The sequence below is a fragment of the Hemiscyllium ocellatum genome, chromosome 12 (genome assembly GCF_020745735.1).
Source record: "Hemiscyllium ocellatum isolate sHemOce1 chromosome 12, sHemOce1.pat.X.cur, whole genome shotgun sequence".
NCBI lineage: Eukaryota > Metazoa > Chordata > Chondrichthyes > Orectolobiformes > Hemiscylliidae > Hemiscyllium > Hemiscyllium ocellatum.
This window is the reverse complement of record NC_083412.1, coordinates 51,299,874-51,323,943: the sequence shown is the minus strand read 5'-3', so window position 1 is coordinate 51,323,943 and position 24,070 is coordinate 51,299,874. Positions and strand designations below refer to the sequence as shown.

The following is a 24,070-nucleotide window of genomic DNA, read 5'->3' as shown; positions in this document are numbered from 1 at the left end:
GGAGAGACAATTTAAAAAAAATCATAACTCTAGAAGAGTGCAGGAGCAGAGGCACCTGGATGTATATGTGCATAAGTTATTGAAGGAGGGAGAACAGGTTGAAAGAGTGATTAGCACAAAATGCAGTATCCTAGGTTGGATAAATAAGATTAATGTGTAGAATTTAAGAGCAGGAGGCAATGTTGAACTTGTATAAATCATTGGGTCAGTCTTAATTGTGGGCGCAACTGTAGGAAGATTATGAAGACACTGGAAAGAGTGCAGAAAAGAATTCAGGAGTAGTTCCAGAATTGAGGAGCTTCAGTAATGAAAATAGATTGGAGAAGTTAAGGCTGTTTTGCTTGGGGATGGGGGAAAGGCTGAAAGGAGATTTGATAGAGGTATTAAACATCATTAAGAGTCTAGACATAATAAAGTTGAAGAAACTTCCCATTCAAGAAGGGATTGAGAACAAGAGGACACAGACTTGAAGTAATCGTAAGAAGTAGTAAATGCAATATGGAGATAGAAATTTAGTGCATTGCAGACCACTATTACTTACTGCTTTATCAGTTGAAACATTCAAAGAGAATTAGACTAGGCTGGAAAGGAAAAATGTGCAGGATTACGGAATGAAAGCAAGAGATTGACAATGATTTGCTTATTTCAAGAGTTGGAGGAGGCATGCTGTGCTGTAACAATGCTGTCGCTGTGATTCTTTCTGTAATTGGGATTCTCTCTCTAGATCCTGCTTCATGCATGTGTATCTCCTTTCTCTCCGCTTCTTATCCTGAGCTGTTTATCCTCTCATTTGGGCCTCCTTTAGGAGGTCTTACCTATTCATTTCTGTTTTTTCTCTCTAGTTTTCATTTTTCCTTTTAGCCTTTTTTAAACAAAAACTGTTTCATGTTTGACTTTGCAACAGATTTTCTCAATCTCCTGCAGCATTCACCCTGTTGCATGAGGAGAATTCTGGTCGTCAGTAGGGACTGTTCACTGAAGAAGTATGGATGTTTGTGAGAAGAGTTTTTTGTTACATCAGAAGAATGGAATGAGCAGAAGGAATTCATTTCCATTGCTGAGAAGAACTTGAATAACCCAACATAGATACTTTGAGTGAGCAGGCAAAGGTCTGGCAGATGGAATACAATGTTAATAAATATGAAGTCATCCATTTTGGTAGGAGTAATAGTAAAAAGGATTATTACTTGAATGGTTAAAAAGTTATGGCATGCTGTCACGCAGAGGGACCTGTGTCCTTATGCATGAATCACAGAAAGTTGGTCTGCAGATACAACAAGTAATTAGGAAGGCAAATGGAATTTTGTCCTTCATTCCTAAAGGGATTGAGTTTAAAACCAGGGAGGTTATATTGCAGCTGTACAGGGTGCTGGTGAGGCCACACTTGGACTACTGTGTGCACTTTTGGTCTCCTTACATGAGAAAGGATGTACTGGGAGAAAGTGAGGACTGCAGATGCTGGAGACCACAGTTAAAAAATGTAGTGCTGGAAAAACACAGCAGGCCAGGCAGCATCCGAGGAGCAGGAGAATCGACGTTTCGGGCATAAGTCCTTCTTCAGTAATAAGGCTGGTGTGCCAAGCGGGCTGAGATAAAAGGTAGGGGGGAGGGAGTTTGGAGGAGGGGCACTGGGAATTGCAATAGGTGGAAGGAGGTGAAGGTGAGGGTGAGGGTAATAGGCCGAAGACGGGTGGGGACGGAGAGGACGGGAAGAAGATTGCAGGTCAAGAGGGCGGTGCTGAATCCGGGGGTTGGGAGATAAGGTGGGGGGAGGGGAAATGAGTAAGCTGGAGAAATCTACGTTCATCCCGTTTCAGACTCCTCCTGCACCAATACACGTCATTTACTGTATCCGCTGCACCCAATGTGGTCTCCTTTACATTGGGGAGACAGGCGGTCTACTTCCAGAATGTTTCTGGGAACACCTCAGGGACACCTGCACCAACCAACCCAACTGCCCCGTGGCTGAACACTTTAACTCCCCCTCCCACTCCACCAAGGACATGCAGGTCCTTGGCCTCCTCCATCGCCAGATCCTGACCACACAACGCCTGGAAGAAGAACGCTTCATCTTCCACCTAGGAACCCTCCAACCACACGATGAATGTAAATTTCTCCAGCTTCCTCATTTCCCCTGCCCCCACCTTATCTCAGTCTCAACCCCGGATTCAGCACCGCCCTCTTGACCTGCAATCTTCTTCTTGACCTCTCCGTCCCCACTCCCTCTCTGGCCTATCACCCTCACCCTCATCTCCTTCCACCTATCGTATTCCCAGCGCCCCTGCCCCAAATTCCCTCCCCCCTACCTTTTATCTCAGCCCGCTTGGCCCAACAACCTCATTCCTGAAGAAGGGCTTATGTCTAAAATGTCAAATCTCCTGCAAAGGATGTACTGGCACTGGATGAGTTGCAGAGGAGGTTCACTAGGTTAATTCTGGAGTTGAGGGGGTTGGCTTATGAGGAGAGACTGAGTGGACTGGAATTATGTTAATCGGAATTTACCAGAATGAGGGGGAATCTTACAGAAATGTAAAATTCAGAAGGGAATTGATAAGATAGAAGGAGAGAGGATGTTTCCACTGGCAGGTGAAACTAAGACAAGAGGGCATAGCCTCCAGATTAGAGGGAGCAGATTTAGGACTGAATTGAGAAGGAACGTCTTCACCCAGGGGATTATAAATCTGTGGAATTCCTTGCCCAGTGAAGTAATAGACTCTATTTCAGTAAATGCTTTTAGAGCTAAGATCGATTTTTTTTTAACAATAAGGGGATTAAAGAATACAGTGAGAGCACAGGTAAGTGGAGCTGAGTCCACGTAAAGATCAGCCATGATCTTATTGTTTGGTGGAGCAGGCTCAAAGGGCCAGACTGCCTACTCCTGCTCCTAGTTCTTATGTTCTTATTACAGCTAATACTGAGGAAGCAGTGCTGCCTCATCATAATTGAATTGAATTGCATTTATTATCATGTGTACTGAGGCACAGTGAAAAGCTTTGTCTTGTGAGCAATACAGGCTGATCACATTGTTAAATAGCATAGATAAGTAAATAATAGGTTAATAGCAGCAAAAATCAAAACACAGGTACAGGTGCACGCTAAGAGTTTGTGAGTCCATTCAGTATTCCAACAACAGCAGGGCAGAAACTGTTTTGAAACAGGCTGGTGCGTGTGTTCAGGCTTCTGTACCTTCTCCCTGATGGTAGAGGTTGTAGAAAAGCATTGCCAGGGTAGGATGGATCTTTCCAACTGCTGGTGGCCTTTCCTTGACAGCAGGCCTGGTAGATGGATTCTATAGATGGGAGGTTGGCCTTTGTGATTGTCCGTGTCGAGTTCACCACTCTCTGTAACCCTCTTCGATCTTGAATGGTACAGTTGCCATACCAGGTGGTGATACATCCAGACAGAATGCTCTCGATGGCACACCAAGAAAAGTTGACAAGGCTATTTGCCATCGTGCCAAATTTTCTCAGAAGAAGAGACGTTGTTGGGTCTTTGTAACCAGTGCGTCCACATGAAGAGTCCAAGAAAGATTGACCACTCCCAGGAGCTTGACACTCTCCACTTGTTCCACCTCTGTGCTGTTAATGTGTGTGTGGGGATGTGAGTAACATCCTGCTGAAAGTCAATAATGTTCTCCTTGGTTTTACCAGCATTGAGAGCTAGGTTGTTCTCAGTGTACCATTTTTCCAGGTCTTCCACCTCCTGTCTGTATTCTGTTTCATTGCCATTTGAGATTCGACCAACGTAGTGCCATCAGTGAACTTGCAAATGGTGTTAGTCTGGTCTTTGGCGATGCAGTTATGGGTATACAGTTAGTACAATAGGGGGCTGAGTATGCATCCCTGGGGGGCACCAGTGTTGAGTGTTAGTGACAATGAAATAGTGTCCCCAATCTTCACTGATTGTGGCCTGTAGGTCAGGAAACTGAGGATCCAGTTGCAGAGAGTGGGGCTGAGTCCGAGATCACTAAGTTCAGCAGTCAGTCTCCAGGGATAATACAAGCATAATGTATAACTTGCAAATGTCCCAACCTTGTGGTATTAAGGTAAGGGTTTGCTTGGAGTATTCATAATACAAATGAAACATCAATTAATAGAGAACTTAACAGAGTGTGATTGCAATGGTCATGAATGTGCTTAGAGTCGCCAGTTAATTTTTCCAGTTTTAGTTCTTTCTTGATGCAGTCAACTTTAGTAATAGAGTAGCTAAAGAAGTAAATTGATTCAGTTGCCAAAGAGAAGCCATATTTAATTTGAATTTGTTGACCGGTCAATTCTGAGAAGCTAACAACTCTTGTTAGTTTCTCAGAGATCAATTTTCTCTTGTTGCTATCTAAGTAATGACACAATGTTCAGTTAATCCAGTATCTTTGTACACATACTTCTCTTGCAGCAAAGATCATTTTGAACTAAAACAATGTGCAACTGAAAAATCATGTTCAAATTATTATTCCCTGTGTTTTTTGTTCTGAAAGAATAAAAAAAACTGAAGATTCCTTGGAGAATTAGTTTAAAGTTGGCACTTTATGTTGTAATGCTCAACCACTTAGTGATCTGCGTAATAATTTATTTTTTTATTGGTTTAATCCAAGAAAAATGTAAATATACACTACAACATATTTACAATTTTTAAAAATCATTACAAATCACTTTTAAAATTATAAGCTTCAATATTTGAAGTTGTGATTGTGTTAATGTAAAAACAAACCCTGATAGGTAAAATAATTAAATAATAAAGTGTGCAAGGGTATATTTGCCAAATAGATGGAGCTGAGTATTTTTAATTTTATTCCATTTGTTTCAGCATTTTGGTTACACTGGCTTTATTTAAAGTGTTTCAAAGAAATGAATTTCTAAATTACACTAGCCTTGTGGGAACAATTATGAAACCTCCCACTAGATAGACATAGCAAGTCAGAACATAGTGAATAACAGAGCTTCATATGTGTCTCATTGACTAAAATTCTAATTACTAACTGCTAGACTTGATTGTTATCAGTTTTCGTTGGTTGGCCCAGAATTGATATTTCAGATTTTTCCTTTCTTTTTGTTTTTCTCATCTCATCACTTCAATATCCCAGAATTGTGTCTCTTGTTGTTCCTCTGGTGAGTTTAGGATGATGTGGTGCTTATCATAGGAATCACCACCTGAGAAACAATACAAAGTTTTAAAAATGTTAAAATGCTATTGTTGCTTAAGGAAATGCAATGCCACATTAGCTAATGTCTTCTCTGTTATCAAGTTGAGCACTTTTATCTGGTAGTTGCTTTATAAGCATTTCAACTCTTTCTTTTAACAATTTGGAATATCACCAATTTGTCTCCTCAAGACCTGACTGTAGCTGGTGTTTTGTAGTTGCACAGGGGTCTGATGGTTCGAGGTGATACTTCTTGACTTTACTGGACTCTCAGTTCCCTTCCTAGTGGGTTGCTAAAATTCAGATAAAATTGGGTGGCACTATGGCACTGTGGTAAGCACTGTTGCCTCAGAGCGCCAGAGTCATAGAACATAGAACATAGAACATAGAAGGATACAGCGCAGTACAGGCCCTTCGGCCCTCGATGTTGCGCCGACCGAGTCCTACCTAACCTATACTAGCCCAATAACTTCCAAATGCCTATCCAATGCCCGCTTAAATGAACATAAAGAAGGAGAGTTCACCACTGATACAGGCAGGGCATTCCATGAACTCACAACCCGCTGTGTGAAGAATCTACCCCTAACATCTGTCCTATACCTACCACCCCTTAATTTAAAGCTATGTCCCCTAGTAACACCCGACTCCATTAGCGGTAAAAGGTTCTTAGTATCTACCCTATCTAAACCCCTAATCATCTTATACACTTCTATCAGATCTCCCCTAAACCTTCTCTTCTCCAATGAGAACAGCCCCAAGTGCCTCAGCCTTTCCTCATAAGATTTTCCTACCATTCCAGGCAACATCCTGGTAAACCTCCTCTGCACTCGTTCTAAAGCTTCCACATCTTTCCTATAGTATGGCGACCAAAACTGCACACAATACTCCAGATGAGGCCTCACCAGAGTCTTATACAACTGCAACATGACCTCAGGACTCCGGAACTCAATTCCTCTGCCAATAAAGCCCAGTACACCATATGCCTTCCTCACAGCACTATTTACCTGGGTGGCAACTTTCAGAGATCTGTGTACATAGACACCAAGATCCCTCTGCTCATCCACACTACCAAGTAGCCTACCATTAGCCCAGTAATCCAACATCTTGTTATTCCTACCAAAGTGAACGACTTCGCACTTAGCTACATTGAATTCCATTTGCCACATTTCCGCCCAGCTCTGCAACTTATCTATATCCCGCTGTAACCTACCACTTCCTTCCTCACTATCCACAACTCCACCGACTTTCGTGTCATCCGCAAACTTGCTTACCCAGCTTTCAAGTCCTTCCTCTAGATCATTTATAAAGATAACAAAAAGCAATGGTCCCAAAACAGATCCTTGTGGTACACCGCTAGTAACTGCGCTCCAAGATGAACATAATCCATCAACTACTACCCTCTGTCTCCTTCCAGCCAGCCAATTCCTAATCCAAACCTCTAATGTATCCTCAATGCCATACCTCCGAAGTTTTAGCATTAGCCTACCATGGGGAACCTTATCGAACGCCTTACTAAAATCCATATACACAACATCTACTGCTTTACCCTCATCCACTTCCATAGTCACCTTCTCAAAGAACTCAATAAGGTTTGTGAGGCACGACCTGCCCTTCACAAAACCATGCTGGCTATCCCTGATCACGTTATTCCTACCCAGATGTTCATAAATCTTATCCCTTACCATTCTCTCTAAGACTTTGCCCACCACTGAAGTCAGACTCACTGGCCTATAGTTACTAGGGCTATCCCTACTCCCTTTCTTGAACAATGGGACCACATTCGCTATCCTCCAGTCCTCTGGTACTATTCCCGTTGACAATGACGACATAAAAATCCAGGCCAATGGCTCTGCTATCTCCTCCCTAGCTTCCCATAGGATCCTGGGGTAAATGCCATCAGGCCCAGGAGACTTATCTATATTCATCCTTTCCAATATTCCCAAAACCTCTTCCCTGCATATTTCCAGGGCATCCATTCTAATTATTTGTGATTCCATATTCACATCAGCAACAGTGTCCTGTTCCTGAGTGAATACTGATGAAAAGTACTGATTTAATGTCTCTCCAATCTCCTCCGCCTCCACACACAACTTCCCACTACTATCCTTGACTGGACCGATACCTACCCTAGTCATCCTTTTATTCTTGACATACCTATAGAAAGCCTTTGGGTTTTCCCTAATCCTACCAGCTAAAGACTTTTCATGTCCCCTTCTCGCTTTTCTTAGCTCCCTCTTTAGCTCCTTCCTGGCTACCTTATAACTCTCAATCGCCCCTACTGAACCTTCACGCCTCATCTTTACATATGCCGCCTTCTTCCCTTTCACAAGGGACTCCAATTCCTTACTAAACCACGGCTGCCTCACAAGGCCCTTTACACCATGCCTGACTGGTACATACCTATCGAGGACACGCAGTAGCTGCTCCTTGAACAATCCCCACATCTCATTAGTGTTCTTCTCTTGAAGCCTGTTTTTCCAATCCACACAATCTAAGTCATGCCTCACTGCATCATAATTTCCCTGCCCCCAGCTATAGCTCTTGCCCTGCGGCGCACGATTATCCCTCTCCATCACTAAAGTAAAAGTCACCGAGTTGTGGTCACTGTCCCCGAAGTGCTCACCTACCTCCAAGTCTAACACCTGGCCTGGTTCATTACCTAGAACCAAATCCAATATAGCCTCCCCTCTTGTTGGCCTGTCGACATATTGTGTCAGGAAACCCTCCTGCACACATTGTAAAAACACCGACCCATCTAATGAACTCGAGCTATAGCTCTCCCAGTCAATATCTGGGAAGTTAAAGTCCCCCATAACAACCACCCTGCTACCTTCACTCTTTTCCTGAATCATCCTCGCAATATTATCCTCTACTTCTCTAGGACTATTAGGAGGCCTGTAGAAAACACCTAACAGGGTGACCTCACCGTTCCTATTTCTAACCTCAGCCCAAACTACCTCAGATGGCAAGTCCTCTTCCATCGTCCATTCCACTGCTGTGATACTGTCTTTGACAAGTAATGCCACGCCTCCCCCTTTTTTACCCCCATGTCTGATCCTACTAAAACATTTGAACCCTGGAACGTGCAACAGCCATTCTTGTCCCTGTTCTACCCACGTCTCTGTAATGGCCACAACATCGAAGTCCCAGGTACCAACCCACGCTGCAAGTTCACCTACCTTATTCCTTATACTTCTGGCATTGAAGTATACACACTTCAATCCACCTTTCTGGTTACAGGCACCCTCCTTAGAGATCGCTGCATTATTCCTAACCTCCCTACACTCAAGGTCCTGTACCCTAAAGCTACAGTCCTGGTTCCCATGCCCCCGCGGAGTTAGTTTAAACCCTCCCAAAGAGCACTAGCAAACCTCCCCCCAAGGACACTGGTGCCCCTCAGGTTCAGGTGTAGCCCATCCTTTTTATAGAGGTCCCACCTTCCCCAGAAAGGACCCCAGTTGTCCAGAAACCGGAATCCCTCCCTCCTGCACCATCCCTGTAGCCACGCATTTAACTGCTCTCTCTCCCTATTCCTCGACACTCTATCACGTGGCACGGGTAACAAACCAGAGACTACAACTCTGTTTGTTCTAACTCTGAGCTTCCAACCTAGCTCCCTGAAAGCCTGTCTGACATCCTCACCCTTCTTCCTACCTATATCGTTGGTGCCAACGTGGACCACGATCTGGGGCTGCTCCCCCTCCCCCTTAAGGACCCGGAAAACACGATCAGCGACATCACGTACCCTTGCACCTGGGAGGCAACATACCAAACGTGAGTCCCTGTCGCCCCCACAAAACCGTCTGTCTGTACCCCTCACTATCGAGTCCCCAAGAACTATCACTCTACCTTTCTCCACCCTACCCTTCTGAGCAACGGGGCCAGGCTCCGTGCCAGAGGCCTGAACCTCGTTGCTTGCCCCTGGTAAGTCATCCCCCCCACAAGTATCCAAAACGGTATACTTGTTCTTGAGGGGAATGACCGCAGGGGGTCCCTGCACTGGCTTCCTCCTCCCACTCCCCCTCACTGTCACCCATCTATCTTGAAAAGTCCTGTGTTCAATTCCCGCCTCAGGTGACTCTCTGTGTGGAGTTTGCACATTCTCCCTGTGTCTGCATGGGTTTCCTCTGGGTGCTCCGGTTTCCTCCCACAATCCAAAAAAAAAGTGCAGGTTAGGTGAATTGGCGGTTGTGCTAAAATTGCCCGTAATGTTAGGTGAAGGGGTAAATGTAGGGGAATGGGTCAGGGTAGGTTGCGCTTTGGCGGGTCGGTGTGGACTTGTTGGGCCAAAGGGCCTGTTTCCACACTGTAAGTAATCTAATCTAATATCTGGCACCATTGATGAGATAACTTGCTGAACTTTTTATATCTTGGTTCTACAAAGGACATGTCAAAAAGTACTTTTTTTTGTAAATGTCTCTGCAGAATTCCATTTTCAAACAATTTTTTACACTAGAAAGTATTGTGATGTCCTTTAACTTTTCAACATAGGCATGTTTCATACATTTCAGTATGTAATTTTTAGTTTTAGAGATTCAACTTAATGTAGAAAATGGAATAAATACAACTGAAGCACACAAAAGTCTTTAGGATGTTAACATAGGTAATGTTTCTTTCAGTATTATCAGAAAAGATTGTTTCTCTTGGGAATTGGAACTAGATTTGCTTAAAATATTCAGTGAACTTTGAAAGGCTATAAAAGACAACTTATCAGATAAAAAAAATAAATTGTAAATGAGGAATATCAACCTCTTAAGGTCAGGCCAAATAAAAAAGAGCAAATTATTTCATCATGATGGTGATGGAACTTTAATTTCTCTGGTTTCAGTTTATGTGGGTGGGATTTTGCTGGAAGAAGCTAGTTACAGCCTGAGCCAGGAGCATGAGCACTTAAGTGACTTGCATGTTGGTGGAAGCTGTTCTGTTAGGGCAGGAGAGGTCACTGAGAACCATTGATAGTTTACTGCAGCTAAGACTTTGGGTGAAGGAAGTCCAAAGGCAGTATTTGGGACTGCTGAGAAATATTGGAGCTTGGAGAATCCCCAGGGAAGTATCACTTCGTGAAGCTATTTTATGCAAGAGAGCTGGAATTGCACCCATGAGTAAATGTTGGGGTGCAGTCTCAAGGGAACAACCCGGAGGTGAGCCGTTAGTGGGGGAGTTATGAAGCTAGGCCTTCGAATGTAAAGATTGAAAATAACTTTATGAAGTGGACAAAGTTTGAATGAAATTTGATGAGTTACAGTATCACCAACATTATGGGGTGTTGGTGAGAAACCTGTAGCATCGGACTTTGTTATATTTGCTATTTGTTGTTCGCTGTTGAGTTTTCGATCATAGTTTATCTGTATCTATATTTACCTTGGGTTAATTTTAGATGTTAGAGTGTAAGTTTCATATATTATAGGCAGCTCACCACCACCTTTTACGGATTAATTATGATTGGGTAATAAATGTTGGCCTAGTCAACAATGCCCATATCCCATGAATGGCTAAATACCAATATGTACACACAGGACCTTGGGATTCTCCACACCAGAGGAATATGGAGACTCAATTGTTGAATGTGTTCAACACTATGATTGATAAATTTCTACATATTTTTTAAAAAATCAAGAGATATGGGGATAGTGCAGGAAAATAGTGCTTAAGTAGAAGAAAATGACATTTAATGGTACTTAGGGGGTACAGTGACTCAGTAGTTAGCACTACTGCCTCACAGCAGCAGGAACCCTGGTTCAGTTCCACCCTCAGGTGCCTGCCTGTGTGGAGTTTGCATGTTTTTCCCATGTCTGTGTGAGTATCTCCTTGGTGCTCCGGTTTCGTCCCACAGTCCAAAGATGTGCAGGTTCAGTAGACTGGCCATAGAAAACACAGGTTTACTGGGAAAGGGTAGGAGGCCAAGTCTGGGTGTGATGCTTTTCAGAGGGTCAGTGTGGACCCAATGAGCTGAATGGCCTGCTTCCACACTGTGGGGATCGTATGAAGTTCAGACATGGTCTCATTAAAGGTTTGAAGGGGTAAATAGCTCACCCTGGTTTCTACTATATATTGTTTGCAGATTGTTTTAAGGTTATGACCTTGTATAATAAAGCTTGTGTTGTGTATTCCAAATCGTGCATTCTCCAGAACAGAAAATATCATTATCAGAGGTGTCTTCCAAAGGGCAAAATAAAGTGAAACTGAAAGAGGGGTTAATTTAATTGCTCACAGAGCAGTTTCAGTCAAGCTACCATCAATGTGTGAGCATGGTGCAAGGCAGGCAGCTATGGCATACTGTGTCAGCAAATTTCTCCACAAATCATGTTGCAGCTGTATGAGATATTGGTGAGACATCTTTTAGAATACTGCATACAATTGTGGTTCTCTGTTATAGGAAGAGTGTGGTTAAACTAGAAAGCATACAGAAAGAGTTTGCAAGGATATTGCTGGGACTGGAGAGTTTGAGTTATCGGGAGAGGCTGAATAGGCTGGGACTCTTTTCTCTGGAGCATCAGAGGCTGAGTAATCTTATGGAGGTTTATAAAATCATAAGGGACATAGATAAAGTGACTAGCCAAAGTCTTTTCCAAGGTGGGGGAATTCAAAACTAGAGAGCATAAGTTGAAGACGGTAGGGGAAAGATTTAAAAAGGACCTGCGGGGCAATCTTCACACAGAAGGTGCTGCGTATATGGAATGAACTGCCAGAGGAAGTGGAGGCGGCAAATATAATTACAACATTCAAAAGACATATCGACAGATACATGACTAGGAAAGATTTAGAGAGATAAGGATCAAATTCAAGTAAACGGAACTAGTTCAGTTTCGGATACCTGGTCGGCACGGACAGGTTGGGCCAAAGGGTCTGTTTCCGCGCTGTATGATTCTATGACTATAACACAAATGATCGTAGCAAATATCTGGGATGTATACCAGATCATAACTTAAATTTGGCCAGTTCCACAGGGATTGTAATGTAGTAATAACATTTGATGCTATTTTTAAAATTTGCAATAGACTCTCTGAACCTGACTCTTTGGAAAGAGTTGTGCGCTGTTCACTGTGCTGAGGAAACCTCACAACCTCACAAGGTTGCCATTCTAGTTTTGAAGTATACTTAACATTATTTTCTATTGATATGAAAGTGATATAAATAAGTGCAGCCTTTATTCTAAGCAAACTATACTGAGTGGATACCATAGAAATTATCCAGTATCTTCTTAAGATTTTACATTTCTACAAATTCAGATGTGGTGGAAAATTAAGTTTATTTTCTTAAAAGAAATAAATGTGTTACCTTTAATATCTAGACGCAGATTAAAATCTAGAAAAGAAGAAATTATTCCATCTCTATTAATGTTCCATTTTTGATGAGTGCGGCTATGTTCTGTCCAAAGAATGACTTTGGTTCCAGCCTTTCCTTGACTACCAATGGCATCTATGCACGTATAGTTAGCCTATAAGCGGAATAGAATATTAGTTTAGTTTGTTAATTAAGGTCAGATTAATTTGGGTTCTTAGGTGAAGAGTTGGCTTGCTTTTTTAAGGAATGCAGATTAATACAAAACTCTACAATATTTTCCCCCTGTGTTCATGAATGGAATTGAATGACAGCAGTGGCTGCACAGTGGTTAGTACTGCTGTCTCACAGCACCAGGCAGCTGGGTTCAATTCCAACTGCAGGCGACTGTCTGAGTGGAGTTTGCACGTTCTTATGTCTGCATGGGTTTTCCCGCCCCCAATTAAAGGTATCCATGTTAGGTGGATTGGCCATGCCTTTGTGTGTAGGCTAAGTGGGTTAGCCATCGGAAATGCAGGGATAGGGTAGGAGGGTGGGTCTGGGTGGGATACTCTTTGAAAGGTCAGAATGGACTCAGTGGGCCATACGGTCTGCTTCCACAATGTCAGGATTCTATGATATTAGCAGGAAACTCAGTGGCAATCCTGTTGTGGCTGTTTTCAAGAGGCCTGATAAGATTAAATCACAATCAAGCACTTAGGTTTCCACTATCTGGCTAAGACCATAAAAATATAGGAGCAGAATTAGGCCAGTCAGCCCATTGACTCTGCTCTGCCTTTCAGTCATGGTTGATATCCCGAAAGTTTTCCTGTAAATCTTGTTATGGGGTAGGTATCTCTCTTCCCTATGCTGGGTTATTGTCCATTTTTCTTAGTGTTCTCTTTTATAGTCAATTATTAGTTTGATAGGTACTTCAGAAAATACTATGCATAAATAACACAATCTGTGTTTTTAGTCGTTTGTAGACTAGACCAACTTGCTCATTTAAAAAAAAACTTCAGTCAGTTAATATGCTTTTACTGGCAATCTGACACCTCTATCATCATTTTTCTGTTATTGGTATCAAATTACTATGTTTGTTGAATTCAGTTTCACAGCTTGACTCATCTGAATTTGAATTCTGACTTTAATGTCCAGGAAACACTTCAGCTGAATTAATAGCTTAGGAAGGATATAGTGCTCAAAATTTTGAACTTAATTATTTAATAATGATTAATAATCAGATTTAGGTTCTTAATTTCTTAGATTTATTAATGGCAAACCCGAATTGGCAACGAATCATCGTGTTTCAGTCTATTATGTTTCCTCTTCTAATGTATAATATGTAATATTTTGTGCTGCTTGTAATACTCTTACTTCTAAACTTGACTATTCCAATGCATTGCTGACTGCCGTCCTGGGATCCCCACCCTGCATAAATTTGTAGTCATCCAAATCATTACTGTTACCACACTGTCTCTGTTCCCGGGCCTACACCCCATTTAATAGTTTGGCTTGTTGTGAATCACTGATTTTGATAGCTTCACCATTGGTGCTATGCCTTCAACTGCAAAACCTTAAGACTTAAAGAAACTTCCTCCCGAAACCATTCTGCTTTCTTACCCTTCTTCCATTAAGACACTGTTCAAAATTCATATCTTTGACTAAGTTTTTGATCATACTTCCTAATATGTATGTTACTTAGTGTCAAATTTTGCTTTAAAAAACTCAAATGAGTGTCTTGGAATGTTTTGCATTATATATAAATGCACGGTGGCACAGTGGTTAGCACTGCTGCCTCACAGCGCCAGAGACCCGGGTTCAATTTCCGACTCAGGTGACTAACTGTGTGGAGTTTGCACATTCTCCCCGTGTCTGCGTGGGTTTCCTCCGGGTGCTCCGGTTTCCTCCCACAGTCCAAAGATTTTCAGGTCAGGTGAATTGGCCATGCTAAATTGCCCATAGTATTAGGTAAATGTAGGGGAATGGGTGGGTGGCGGGTGGGTGTGGACTTGTTGGGCCGAAGGGCCTGTTTCCACACTGTAAGTAATCTAATCTAATATAAATAAAGAAGCATGTGTATTTGTTATTTATTTAGAATGAAATCTATCAGGCATTTTTAACCAATTGACTTAATTTATCCACATCTCTTTGAATCCTCTAATTTTGCCTTACAGATAGTCACATTGGCACTTAATGTCATAAACCATTTTTGTGATATAAAGGAGATGTATCTTACTCTATGCTATCTGCTGTTCTTAAATCTGTTACTAATAGGTTAAATATCATGAGCATTAATACTTCATTTGACAACAGAGAGTGTGGGTGACTACATTAAGGGAATAATACTCACCTTCCAGAAAACTTAAAAATAATGAACAAAGCTCTGCAGTAAGAATAAAGTGAATGGTCACACAACATTGAATACAATTGTTTTGAAACAATTTATCCGATACATTTGCAATGCATTTCAATATGTTTTATATTTTGCAGAAGATATCGGGAAAATATATCCTGCATAGGAAGTATGCTGTGGGTCTTATTTAGTTTAATGCTTATCGTATGCAATAACTATGTCCTATTCAAACCACCTCAACATCATTCAGGCCAACAATAACGTGTTAATATTACCAAAACAATTGATATACAGATATTATTAGCCCATTGCCAATTCATTTCTGTTAACACAGCAGAACTTTTCCATACCTGTTGATTGCAATTATCAACAGATGCTTTATATTTTAATTAACTATATCATCAGCCAACCAATTTTGTTTACCACTAAATCAAAAGTAATCCTCTCAACAACAATTCGTCCCAGAGCATTATGTATTGAAAGAATAACAGATATCAATTATATAATTACCTTGGATCGAATAAGCCCATTACAGTAAAACCAAATCTGTGTAGTTTTACCATTGTAAGGACAGACAGATAATTTAGATCCCTTTGGGTCTTTAGCATCTCCAACAACAGTCATAAACTCTCCTGTGGCTTTGTTTTTGATTTGGAAGTAGACTCTCGGCTGATGTCACAAAAACAGGAAATTGATTTTGTTAGTGACTATGCATGTGCTTATTACTGTAAAATTTTATTTGTGAACCCTGTATTGATATCATTAGACACTGTTGAAAAAAATCTTTATCATTGTGTTATCCAGGAGCGAAGTTTGAAGAAAATATTAAATAAATTCAGCAAATTTACATAAAAATATGTATTCAAAAAAAGCTTCATGCACTCATAAAACTTTCCTCCTTCCTCAAATGCTTTTTCTTTCCTCACACTTCATGGAAACGTGAAGTTCTTTCTCCTCACAAATCTTTACCCAATATCTTTGTAAAGCCACTTCTTTCCCCTTTGCCTTTATTTTCTCTTTTTCCCTTTGCCATTACTTCACTCTTTCCCTTCTCCAAATCAAAATGAATTCATTTTTCATTGCAGCCATGTTCTCTGCCTTTCCTTCAGGAGAAGAAGAAATTGGTCAAAGGGTAGATTTTGAGGTTTATAATTGGAAGAGATCGAGGTAAAGGCTTTAGTGAGAGTTCCAGATTGTAGACCAAAATAGGTGATTTTTCTTCAAGCGGAAATGTACAGGGAAGGTGGGTGTAGAGCTGAAAGGATTTTTGATAAATGGAAACCAGACCCCAGCTAAGTTTTTGCTCAGGATTCCAATCTACCTTAGTCAGCTTTCTGGGCTCTGCTGGTATCCCAGGTGTGCAATTTAAGATGAAAAGGCTTGATTTTGTTTCCCCAGTCCATGCAATCTAATGCTGGAATTTAGGGTAAGAAGCATCCAGTACTGGAGTGAATCATGTCCAATGTGCAATGTCCAATGTTGACAGAGACCATTGCCTCAAGAGCCAATCAAACTTTATTTTGTTTCTCAGTTCTGTTGTATGATACTTGGGGTTTGGTTTGGTTAGCTCAGTTGGCTGGATGGTTGGTTTGTGCTGCAGAGTGACGCCAGCAGCATAGTTCAATTCACATTCTCTCTGAGGTCATCATGACAGTCCCACCTTCTCAACCTCACCCCTCACGTGAGGCATGGTGACCCTCAGGTTAAACTTTTATCACCGGTCATCTCTTATAATGAAAGCAGGTCCATGGCAACTTTAGAGATAAAAATAGAAATTGCTGGAAAAGCTCAACAGGCCGGGCAGCATCTGTGGAGAGAAATCAGAAATACTGGTTCGGGTCGAGTGACCCTTCCTTAGAAGTGAGCTTTTCCAGCAATTTCTATTTTTGTCTCTGATTTGCAGCATCTGCAGTTCTCCTGGTTTCAATGACAACCTTTTTTTTTTATCTTTTAAGTACAAAGATGACAATGGATATATTATGGGCTCCTTCCTTGAGGGTTGCCACTGCCAATTTGAAAATAAAGATATTTGCTTTTTTTTAAAAAACATTGATGTAAGAAGAAATTACACATGTAAGGTCGTTTCCTTATAATTGATTGTGACTCTCATACATCTCCTCCAGAGTATAGTACAACATTATCCATTCATATCCTTTGCAGAAAAAAATGGTGAAAATTACACAGGACCAAAAGACATAGGAGCAGAAATAGGCCATTCAGTCCATTGAGACTGCTCCACCATTCAATAAGATCATGTCTGATCTGATAATCCACAACTCCACTTTCTTGCATTTACCTTATATTGCTTGATTCCCTTACTGATTAAAAATCTGTCTATCTCAGCCTTGAATATAATTAATGAACCAGTCTCAACAGTCATCTGTGGTAAAGAATTCCACAGATTCTCAAGGAGATGAAGTTCCTCCTCACCTTTGTCTTTAATATGCACCCCCTTATTCTGAGATTATGCCCTCTGGTCAGACACCTCCACAAGCAAAACCCCTTTCCGCATCTGCCCTGTCAAGTCCTCTAAGACTCTCTTATGTTTTAATAAGGCTTCCTCTCATTCTTCTGTATTTCAATGGGAATAGGCCCAATTTACTCAACCTCTCCTCATAAGATTGGCTTTCCATACCTGTTTTCAACCCTAGTAAACATTTTCTAAACTGCCTCCAATGGCAGAATGAAGTGAACTGCTTTGAAAATGAGTTGAATCTTTTCACAATTGAGGAAGTCCTGGGTTTAGCCAAGTGGCAAATAACTGATGCTTGCAATATTGAATACAAAATGTAAAAATTAGAAAATAACAGCAGGTAGATTCCTTAAAGGATTTCAGAAACTGACCTACCTCCTGAACATGTATTGATTTCTGCTACTCGTCCTGCCTCCAATAAAATAGAAGGTGGAACAACTTAACTAGATTTAGCATATTGTTTTTATGATTTTTAACATTGTAAACTCTAACCTGAGCCAAATCCACCTGATGTGGGGTTCTTGAAAGTACTCCCATGATTAACAGATCTAATCAGATTGTTAGAATTGAAACAAACATCAGATTGTTAGATTGCCACAAAAATTCAATGCTTTTAAGAAGATAGAATTTTGATACTATGTAGGTTTGGTGATATTTTTGGGCCCAAAGAAGAATTATATCTAAATATTTGTCCTTTAGGTGGAAGAGAGAGTAATTATGATAGAAAAGGGTTAAGAACATGTGAAACATTTGAAAAATGTCCTATACTATCTCTAAATTTGGTATGCTGCCAGTTGGCCATACAAGCATTTCAGATTACATTGCAAATGGTTCCTGATATTTCAATCTGAACGAACAAGAAGATAGAACTTATTTAATATGCAATAGTTCTTTAAATCTTTCAAAGATTTCCTAATGACTCAGGAAAGATTTTTCATTTAGAAGCTATATTTATTTTTCACATATTTTTCCAACTTTGATGCCAAAATTGATAATCATTTAGATTAATTTATATTTGCTGATTTGGGGGGCTTATTAATAGATTTTAATATGGAAGATGGAGCAATTCTGACCAATTGATTTGAAGTGCCTCACACAGGGCACTCAAAAAAAATCAATTAATGGTTGGCAGCTTTCAGGACCCTTTAAACTATCCAAGAGAAATAGGAGGACATGGCGGTGGGCATTAGTGAGGAAGGTGGATGTTTAGCATGGAAACACTGAGTAGCATGAAAAATCCTTTCTGAACAGTGAGGGAGAGAGGTCAGAATTCAAACTTAGGGGAGGTGAAAGGGCACAGGTCAAGGACATGGCCATCTTGACCATGTTCCCTGGGAATGAGCCCATTGAGTCCAAAGATGTGCAGGTCAGGTGAATTGGCCATGCTAAATTGCCCATAGTGTTAGGTAAGGGGTAAATGTAGGGGTATGGGTGGGTTGCGCATCGGCGGGTCGGTGTGGACTGGTTGGGCCGAAGGGCCTGTTTCCACACTGTAAGTAACCTAATCTAATTAAATCTAATCTAATCTGCTCCCTTCCTTGAGGGGAGAAGGTTGAGAGAGGGGATATTTTCTAATCAACCTGTTTTCATTGATGCTCATTGTACACTCTGAGCAGGTGGGACCTGAACCTCACTCTCTTGACTCTAAGACGGGGTTTTCATAGCACCAAAAGGGACCAAGATTATGAGAGAAACACACAGTGTGGCTAGGAAGCAGCTGTCTCCCCCCTCCCATCCTTTGTTGAAGGGTCAATGAGTCCCTACCTCTGAGTAGGATTCAGGGTCCACCTGTTCCAGAGGAGTCTAATAACATCTCTGAACAGGTTGGTAAGGTGTTACTGGACAAGGTTAAGAATAATCTTGCTGCTGCAAAAGAGGTGCTAGGGAGAAAAGAAATATCTCAGATAAAATTGGTTGATTGCTTGACAGTTTGTTTTACAATAGATAGGTTCTTGAACAGTAGTGGAATCAAGAGTATCAGGGAAAAGACAGGAAAATGGATGCGAGGAGTGCCAAATCTGTCATTATCCAATTAAATTGCAGAACAGACTCAATGGGCTATTTGAATGAGCTACTCCGTTTCCTATTTTGAATAGACGTAAGTTACTTCCCAAAACTTAATGGTAAAACTTAAGTGCTACAACAATTGTGAAAATCAAAAGCAAATTCACAGCTCAGAATGTCACCATTGAAAAGGATTATACCTTGGGTAAAAGTATTCTTCCCTTAGAATTGACCACTGTAACTGTAGCCCTGGGCCATAAGCCAACACTCTCATCATTTTTATATCTGGATTTCTGGATGAACCACCCAGGGTGTCTTGGATAGATTCACTGCCACTATTCCTTCCTGTTTGTATCAGTCTAAGCTACAGAAACCATGTGAGGAAGGATTCTAAGCAAACTCTTCAGAAGAAGATAGGTTCAGTCTGGATGAAAAGCAAATAGGTTTATAACATTTTACCTGGTAGCTAGTTACATTACACCTGAGATACATGCTTGCCTCTTGTGAGATTATCAAGCACAATTTAAGATTATATACAGAGTGTTATTTAGCTACAGGTGGCTAACTCTAAGAACAGTTACTGAATCACCAAACACCCTCTGGTAAATACACCAAATTTATTTAGCCCCTCACAGGAACAACTCTTTAAACAGCAAATCTTATCTTGTGGTGACAGTTAACCCCTTCAGGTACTAACTGTCCTACACAACATTTCTCCCTGGTTATTAAATTATTTATGCAATTAGTTCAAATATATTAAACAGCTGATCACTATCCCATTGCTTCCTAAATCTTTGACTTTATGAATGATTGATGACTTGGCTGAATTGAAAGATGTAACATTCAAATACAAGTTATTGTTACACCCAAATCTTTGTGGATCTTTGCTTTTTCAGATGCTCTTTACTGTGGACATCAGATTGATGTCACTGTTGAACACTTGTTTCACATGAAGGATTGCTAATTTTCTCAAATCATGTCAGAGAAGATAGTTGTGTTTCTGAAAGGAGTAATTTTCTTCTCTTGTTATTACAGTGAGTTAAATCATATGTGAATATTCAATCATAGGCAGTAAAGCTGACTGGGCTGTTTTGGTACTGCTTTAAGAAGAGTCTCGGTGTAATTCTTGGTGGTTGTGATTTCAAAAGGATCAGATGATCAGATTTTGAAAATTCTACTGCAGCTGGAAGATAATTGAATAATTCTTTCTGATCTTTCTATGATGAACCATTGTCATATACCAAAATAATTCATGACAAACAGTATATTTGTTCCCTTAGTTTCTATGAACAATTTACTGAGACACATCAAGTCCTCCTCTTGAGTAATGTTACATTGAACACTGGAACTTGGCTTCTGATCTGGTTGAGGTTCTTCAACGTACTGTAGAAGTTTAAGAATCTTCCTGCTCAGAATTGAGAACGGTTAGTTCCTAATGAATGTACAGTCGGTTCTGATATAATGTCTCTTGCGATCTCGTGTTGTAGAAAATCCCACAATAGCTGTGCCATTTAAATTAATGGAGCCAGAATTGCATTATAAACAATACAGGTAAGGAAGGTTTGCATTCCACAAATAATGGTCTAAATTCTTCAATCACGTTGAAGCGAGTTCTTTTTGAAGAAACATACATTATAGCAGAACCGACTCTACACTTTTTCCAAATAGTATTGGTTTCTATATTGTAAGAGCACTCTCAATATTTGTTTGACTTTATTCTGTTTACTCCTTGCAACTGTCTATCAGTAGTCGTAATCATAGAAACATAGAAAATAGGAGCAGTTGTAGGTCATATGGCTGATCATCCAACTCAGAATCCTGTTCACACTGTCTCCCTAAAATCTTCGATCTCTTTAGCCTTAAGAATTAGAATTCCTTCTTGAAAGCATACAATGTTTGACATGAACATCTTTATGCAGTCGAGAATTCGACAGGTTCACCAATCCCTAGGTGAAGAGATTTCTGCTCACCTAAACAACCTACCTTGTATGCTTAATCTGTGACCCATGGTGCTAGACTCCCTCCTCATTTGGAACATCCTTCCTGTTTTCTCTTGCCTAGTCCTGTTAAGGTTTTAGAGATCTTTATGAGATGTCCCCTCATTCTTCTAAACTCCAGTTAATATAGTCCTAGCTGATATAGTCTCTCTTCATACATCAATCCTGCTGTCTCAAGAATCAGTCTGGTAAACCTTTGCTGCATTCCCTCCATGGCCAGAACATGCTTCCTCGGGTAAGGAAACCAAAACTGCACACAGTATTCCAAGTATCATCTCATCAAAACCCCCTACAATTGCAGTAGTTCCTGTACTCAAATCCTCTCACTATGAAGGTCAACATGCCAGTAGCCTTCTTTACTGCCTGCTGCTCCTGCATGCTTAGATTCAGTGACTAGTGTACAAGGTCACTTAGGTCTCATTGTACCTCCACTTTCTCATTCTATCACCATTCAGATAATAATCTGCTTTCCTGTTTTTGCTAACAAAGTGGATAAGTGGGTTGTAGTTTCTTTCTCCCCAGCTAAGGGACTTTTGCAACTGATACACTAACATTCACCCTAGTCTCAAGTTTGAAATTAATCAGATGGTTTGTTCAGGTGAGTCACCTATTACTCATAGGAAAGATTGGAAAATATGAATCATACTTTCATATGATGGGCATTCTAAGGAAGCTATGTCTTGGTATTTTATGTTTTCTTCCAAAGGTGTTTGTTTTAATATGTTAACCTCATTATATACCTTAACATTCTTAATTCTGTGGTTCAACAGTTGTTTTTGACTCTTCCTTGTAAAATCTCTGCAGATGTCTCATGTTTCTTCCTTACATCAGTGTAAGAAAGCTGAACATTATGAACGTTTGTGTTTTTTATTTAAACTGTACCCCTGGCATAGCAACTTGTAGCATCAAAGGTTTTAAATACTCCTTTTTTGATCTACCATGTGATGTTCCAATGTTTCTATGCCTTTGAAAGTTGATAAAGTTTGATGAAATTCTTCAGCTAGGTTGCCTTTCTATTCCTAGGCAGATGCTGGAAATCAGAGTAATGCTTTTGGTGAAGGGCTTTGACCTGAAACGTCGATTTTCCTGCTTCTCGGATGCTGCCTGACCTGCTGTGCTTTTCCAGCACCACTCTAATTTTGACTCTGCCTTCCTGTCATTCTTTTGTGCTGCTTTTGGATTTCAGTTTTTAGTACCACCTGGACAACTCTTTTCAACAATGAGATCATCTTTTGCTCGTAATGTATTTGAACGAGAAATCCCTGTGACTATTCTATCTTGGTTTAGTTTTTAGCTTAGATTCCCTACAGGTGGAAACAGGCCCTTTGGCCCTATCAGTCCACACCGACCCTCCGAAGAGTAACCCACCAAAATTTATTTCCCTCTGACTAATGCACCTAGCACTATGGGCAAATTAGCACGACCAATGACCTGCACATCTTTGGAATGTAGGAGGAAACCCATGCAGACATGGGGAGAATGTGCAAACGCCACACAGACAGTTGCCAGAGGCTGGAATCAAACTTGGGACCCTGCTGCTGTGAGGCAGCAGTGCTAACCACTGAGCCACCGTGTCACCCCAATCTGGTTGTAATTTACAATAGTCACAAAATTCTAACAATCTGTGAAGTTCATTGATAAAGTTGTCAACACGTCTCTCTGGAAATTGTACCCTTTTAAAAAGTTTTGTTTATTTCATTATCTAATTGGCATTTAATATAAAGTAATTGTCAAATACTCTCACAAACTCTTCTCGAACATTCTGTCATTTCAATACTTGACCTACAATTGGAACTACAAAATAAAAAAAAGTTTACTTGTTTTTCATTGGATTTCTTAAGAAATTCTGTATCACATGGATTATCTCTTTGGAAATTAAATCTTTTTCTCCATTGTCATATTTAACTTGTTGTTTCGCCTATTTATTTACTTGAAAGCTGTTGAGGGACTTTAGCAACATCTACTTTTTTTCAGATGTAGATTCTTTTGCACAGTACAATCATTTCATATATATTAAATATTTCCTTCAAATTTTTAAAATGTTTTTTGAATATTACAATTATTTTTTGATTGCTGTACCCTGAAGATGATTTGTAAACAAAGCTTCAGAACATAGAATAATACCGTGCAGAACAGGCCCTTCGACCCTCGATGTTGTACCAACCTGTGAACTAATTTAAGCCCATACCCCTACACTATCCCATCATCATCCATCTGCTTATCCAAGGATTGTTTAAATCTCCCTAATGTGACTGAGTTAACTGCATTCAAAGTTTGGGAGAAGATTTGTAGCTCGGGTGCTCGCTGTTGTGGTTCTGTTCGCCGAGCTGGGAATTTGTGTTGCAGATGTTTCGTCCCCTGTCTACATTGGCAGGCAGGGCATTCCATGCCCTTACCACTCTCCTAGTAATAAGTTTATTTTTTAATAAGGATATTAACTTCTTTATTTTTATTTTCTTTTTCCAGTAATGTTAAATTAAAGTTGAAAAACTTCTAAGTATTTCAGGACTACCCTCCTATTTCTGTAGAAGAAAGACTATTTTCAGGCATTCTAAAATTTGCGGAAATGCTCTAAAATGAAGAAATATTCTCACAATACTCTCACAAACTCTTCTCGAACATTCTATTTTCTCCCAAGTTGAGGGAAAGACTTCTTGCCATTTTACATTGTGCTGTTCTTGTGTTTTGAAGCAAGAATTTCAGTTGCATAACAAAAATATTTATCCTTCACAACATATTTTCAGTAAATACTGCATTCAAGTCTTCACTACAATTTGTGGTTCATAGAGTTACAGAGTCATAGAGATGTTCAAAATGGAAACAGTCCCTTCGGTCCAACTTGA

The 24,070-nt window shown here is 40.4% G+C and overlaps 1 protein-coding gene across 2 annotated transcripts in view; it reads right to left on the bottom strand.

The window, feature by feature from the left end:
• Positions 1-4,751: 4,751 nt before the first annotated feature.
• Positions 4,752-24,070, bottom strand: part of LOC132821040 (uncharacterized) — a 99,616-nt gene continuing 80,297 nt past the window's right edge. Inside the window, exons 20-22 of one of the 2 annotated variants that reach the window (XM_060833531.1) lie at positions 15,264-15,422; positions 12,416-12,575; positions 4,752-5,147 (exon numbers count right to left, since the gene is read on the bottom strand). In XM_060833531.1, the coding sequence (XP_060689514.1) occupies positions 5,056-5,147; positions 12,416-12,575; positions 15,264-15,422 (411 nt within the window). In that variant the 3' untranslated portion in view covers positions 4,752-5,055. The remainder of the gene's footprint in view (positions 5,148-12,415; positions 12,576-15,263; positions 15,423-24,070) is intronic. The other variant, XM_060833532.1, reaches the window with a different exon arrangement.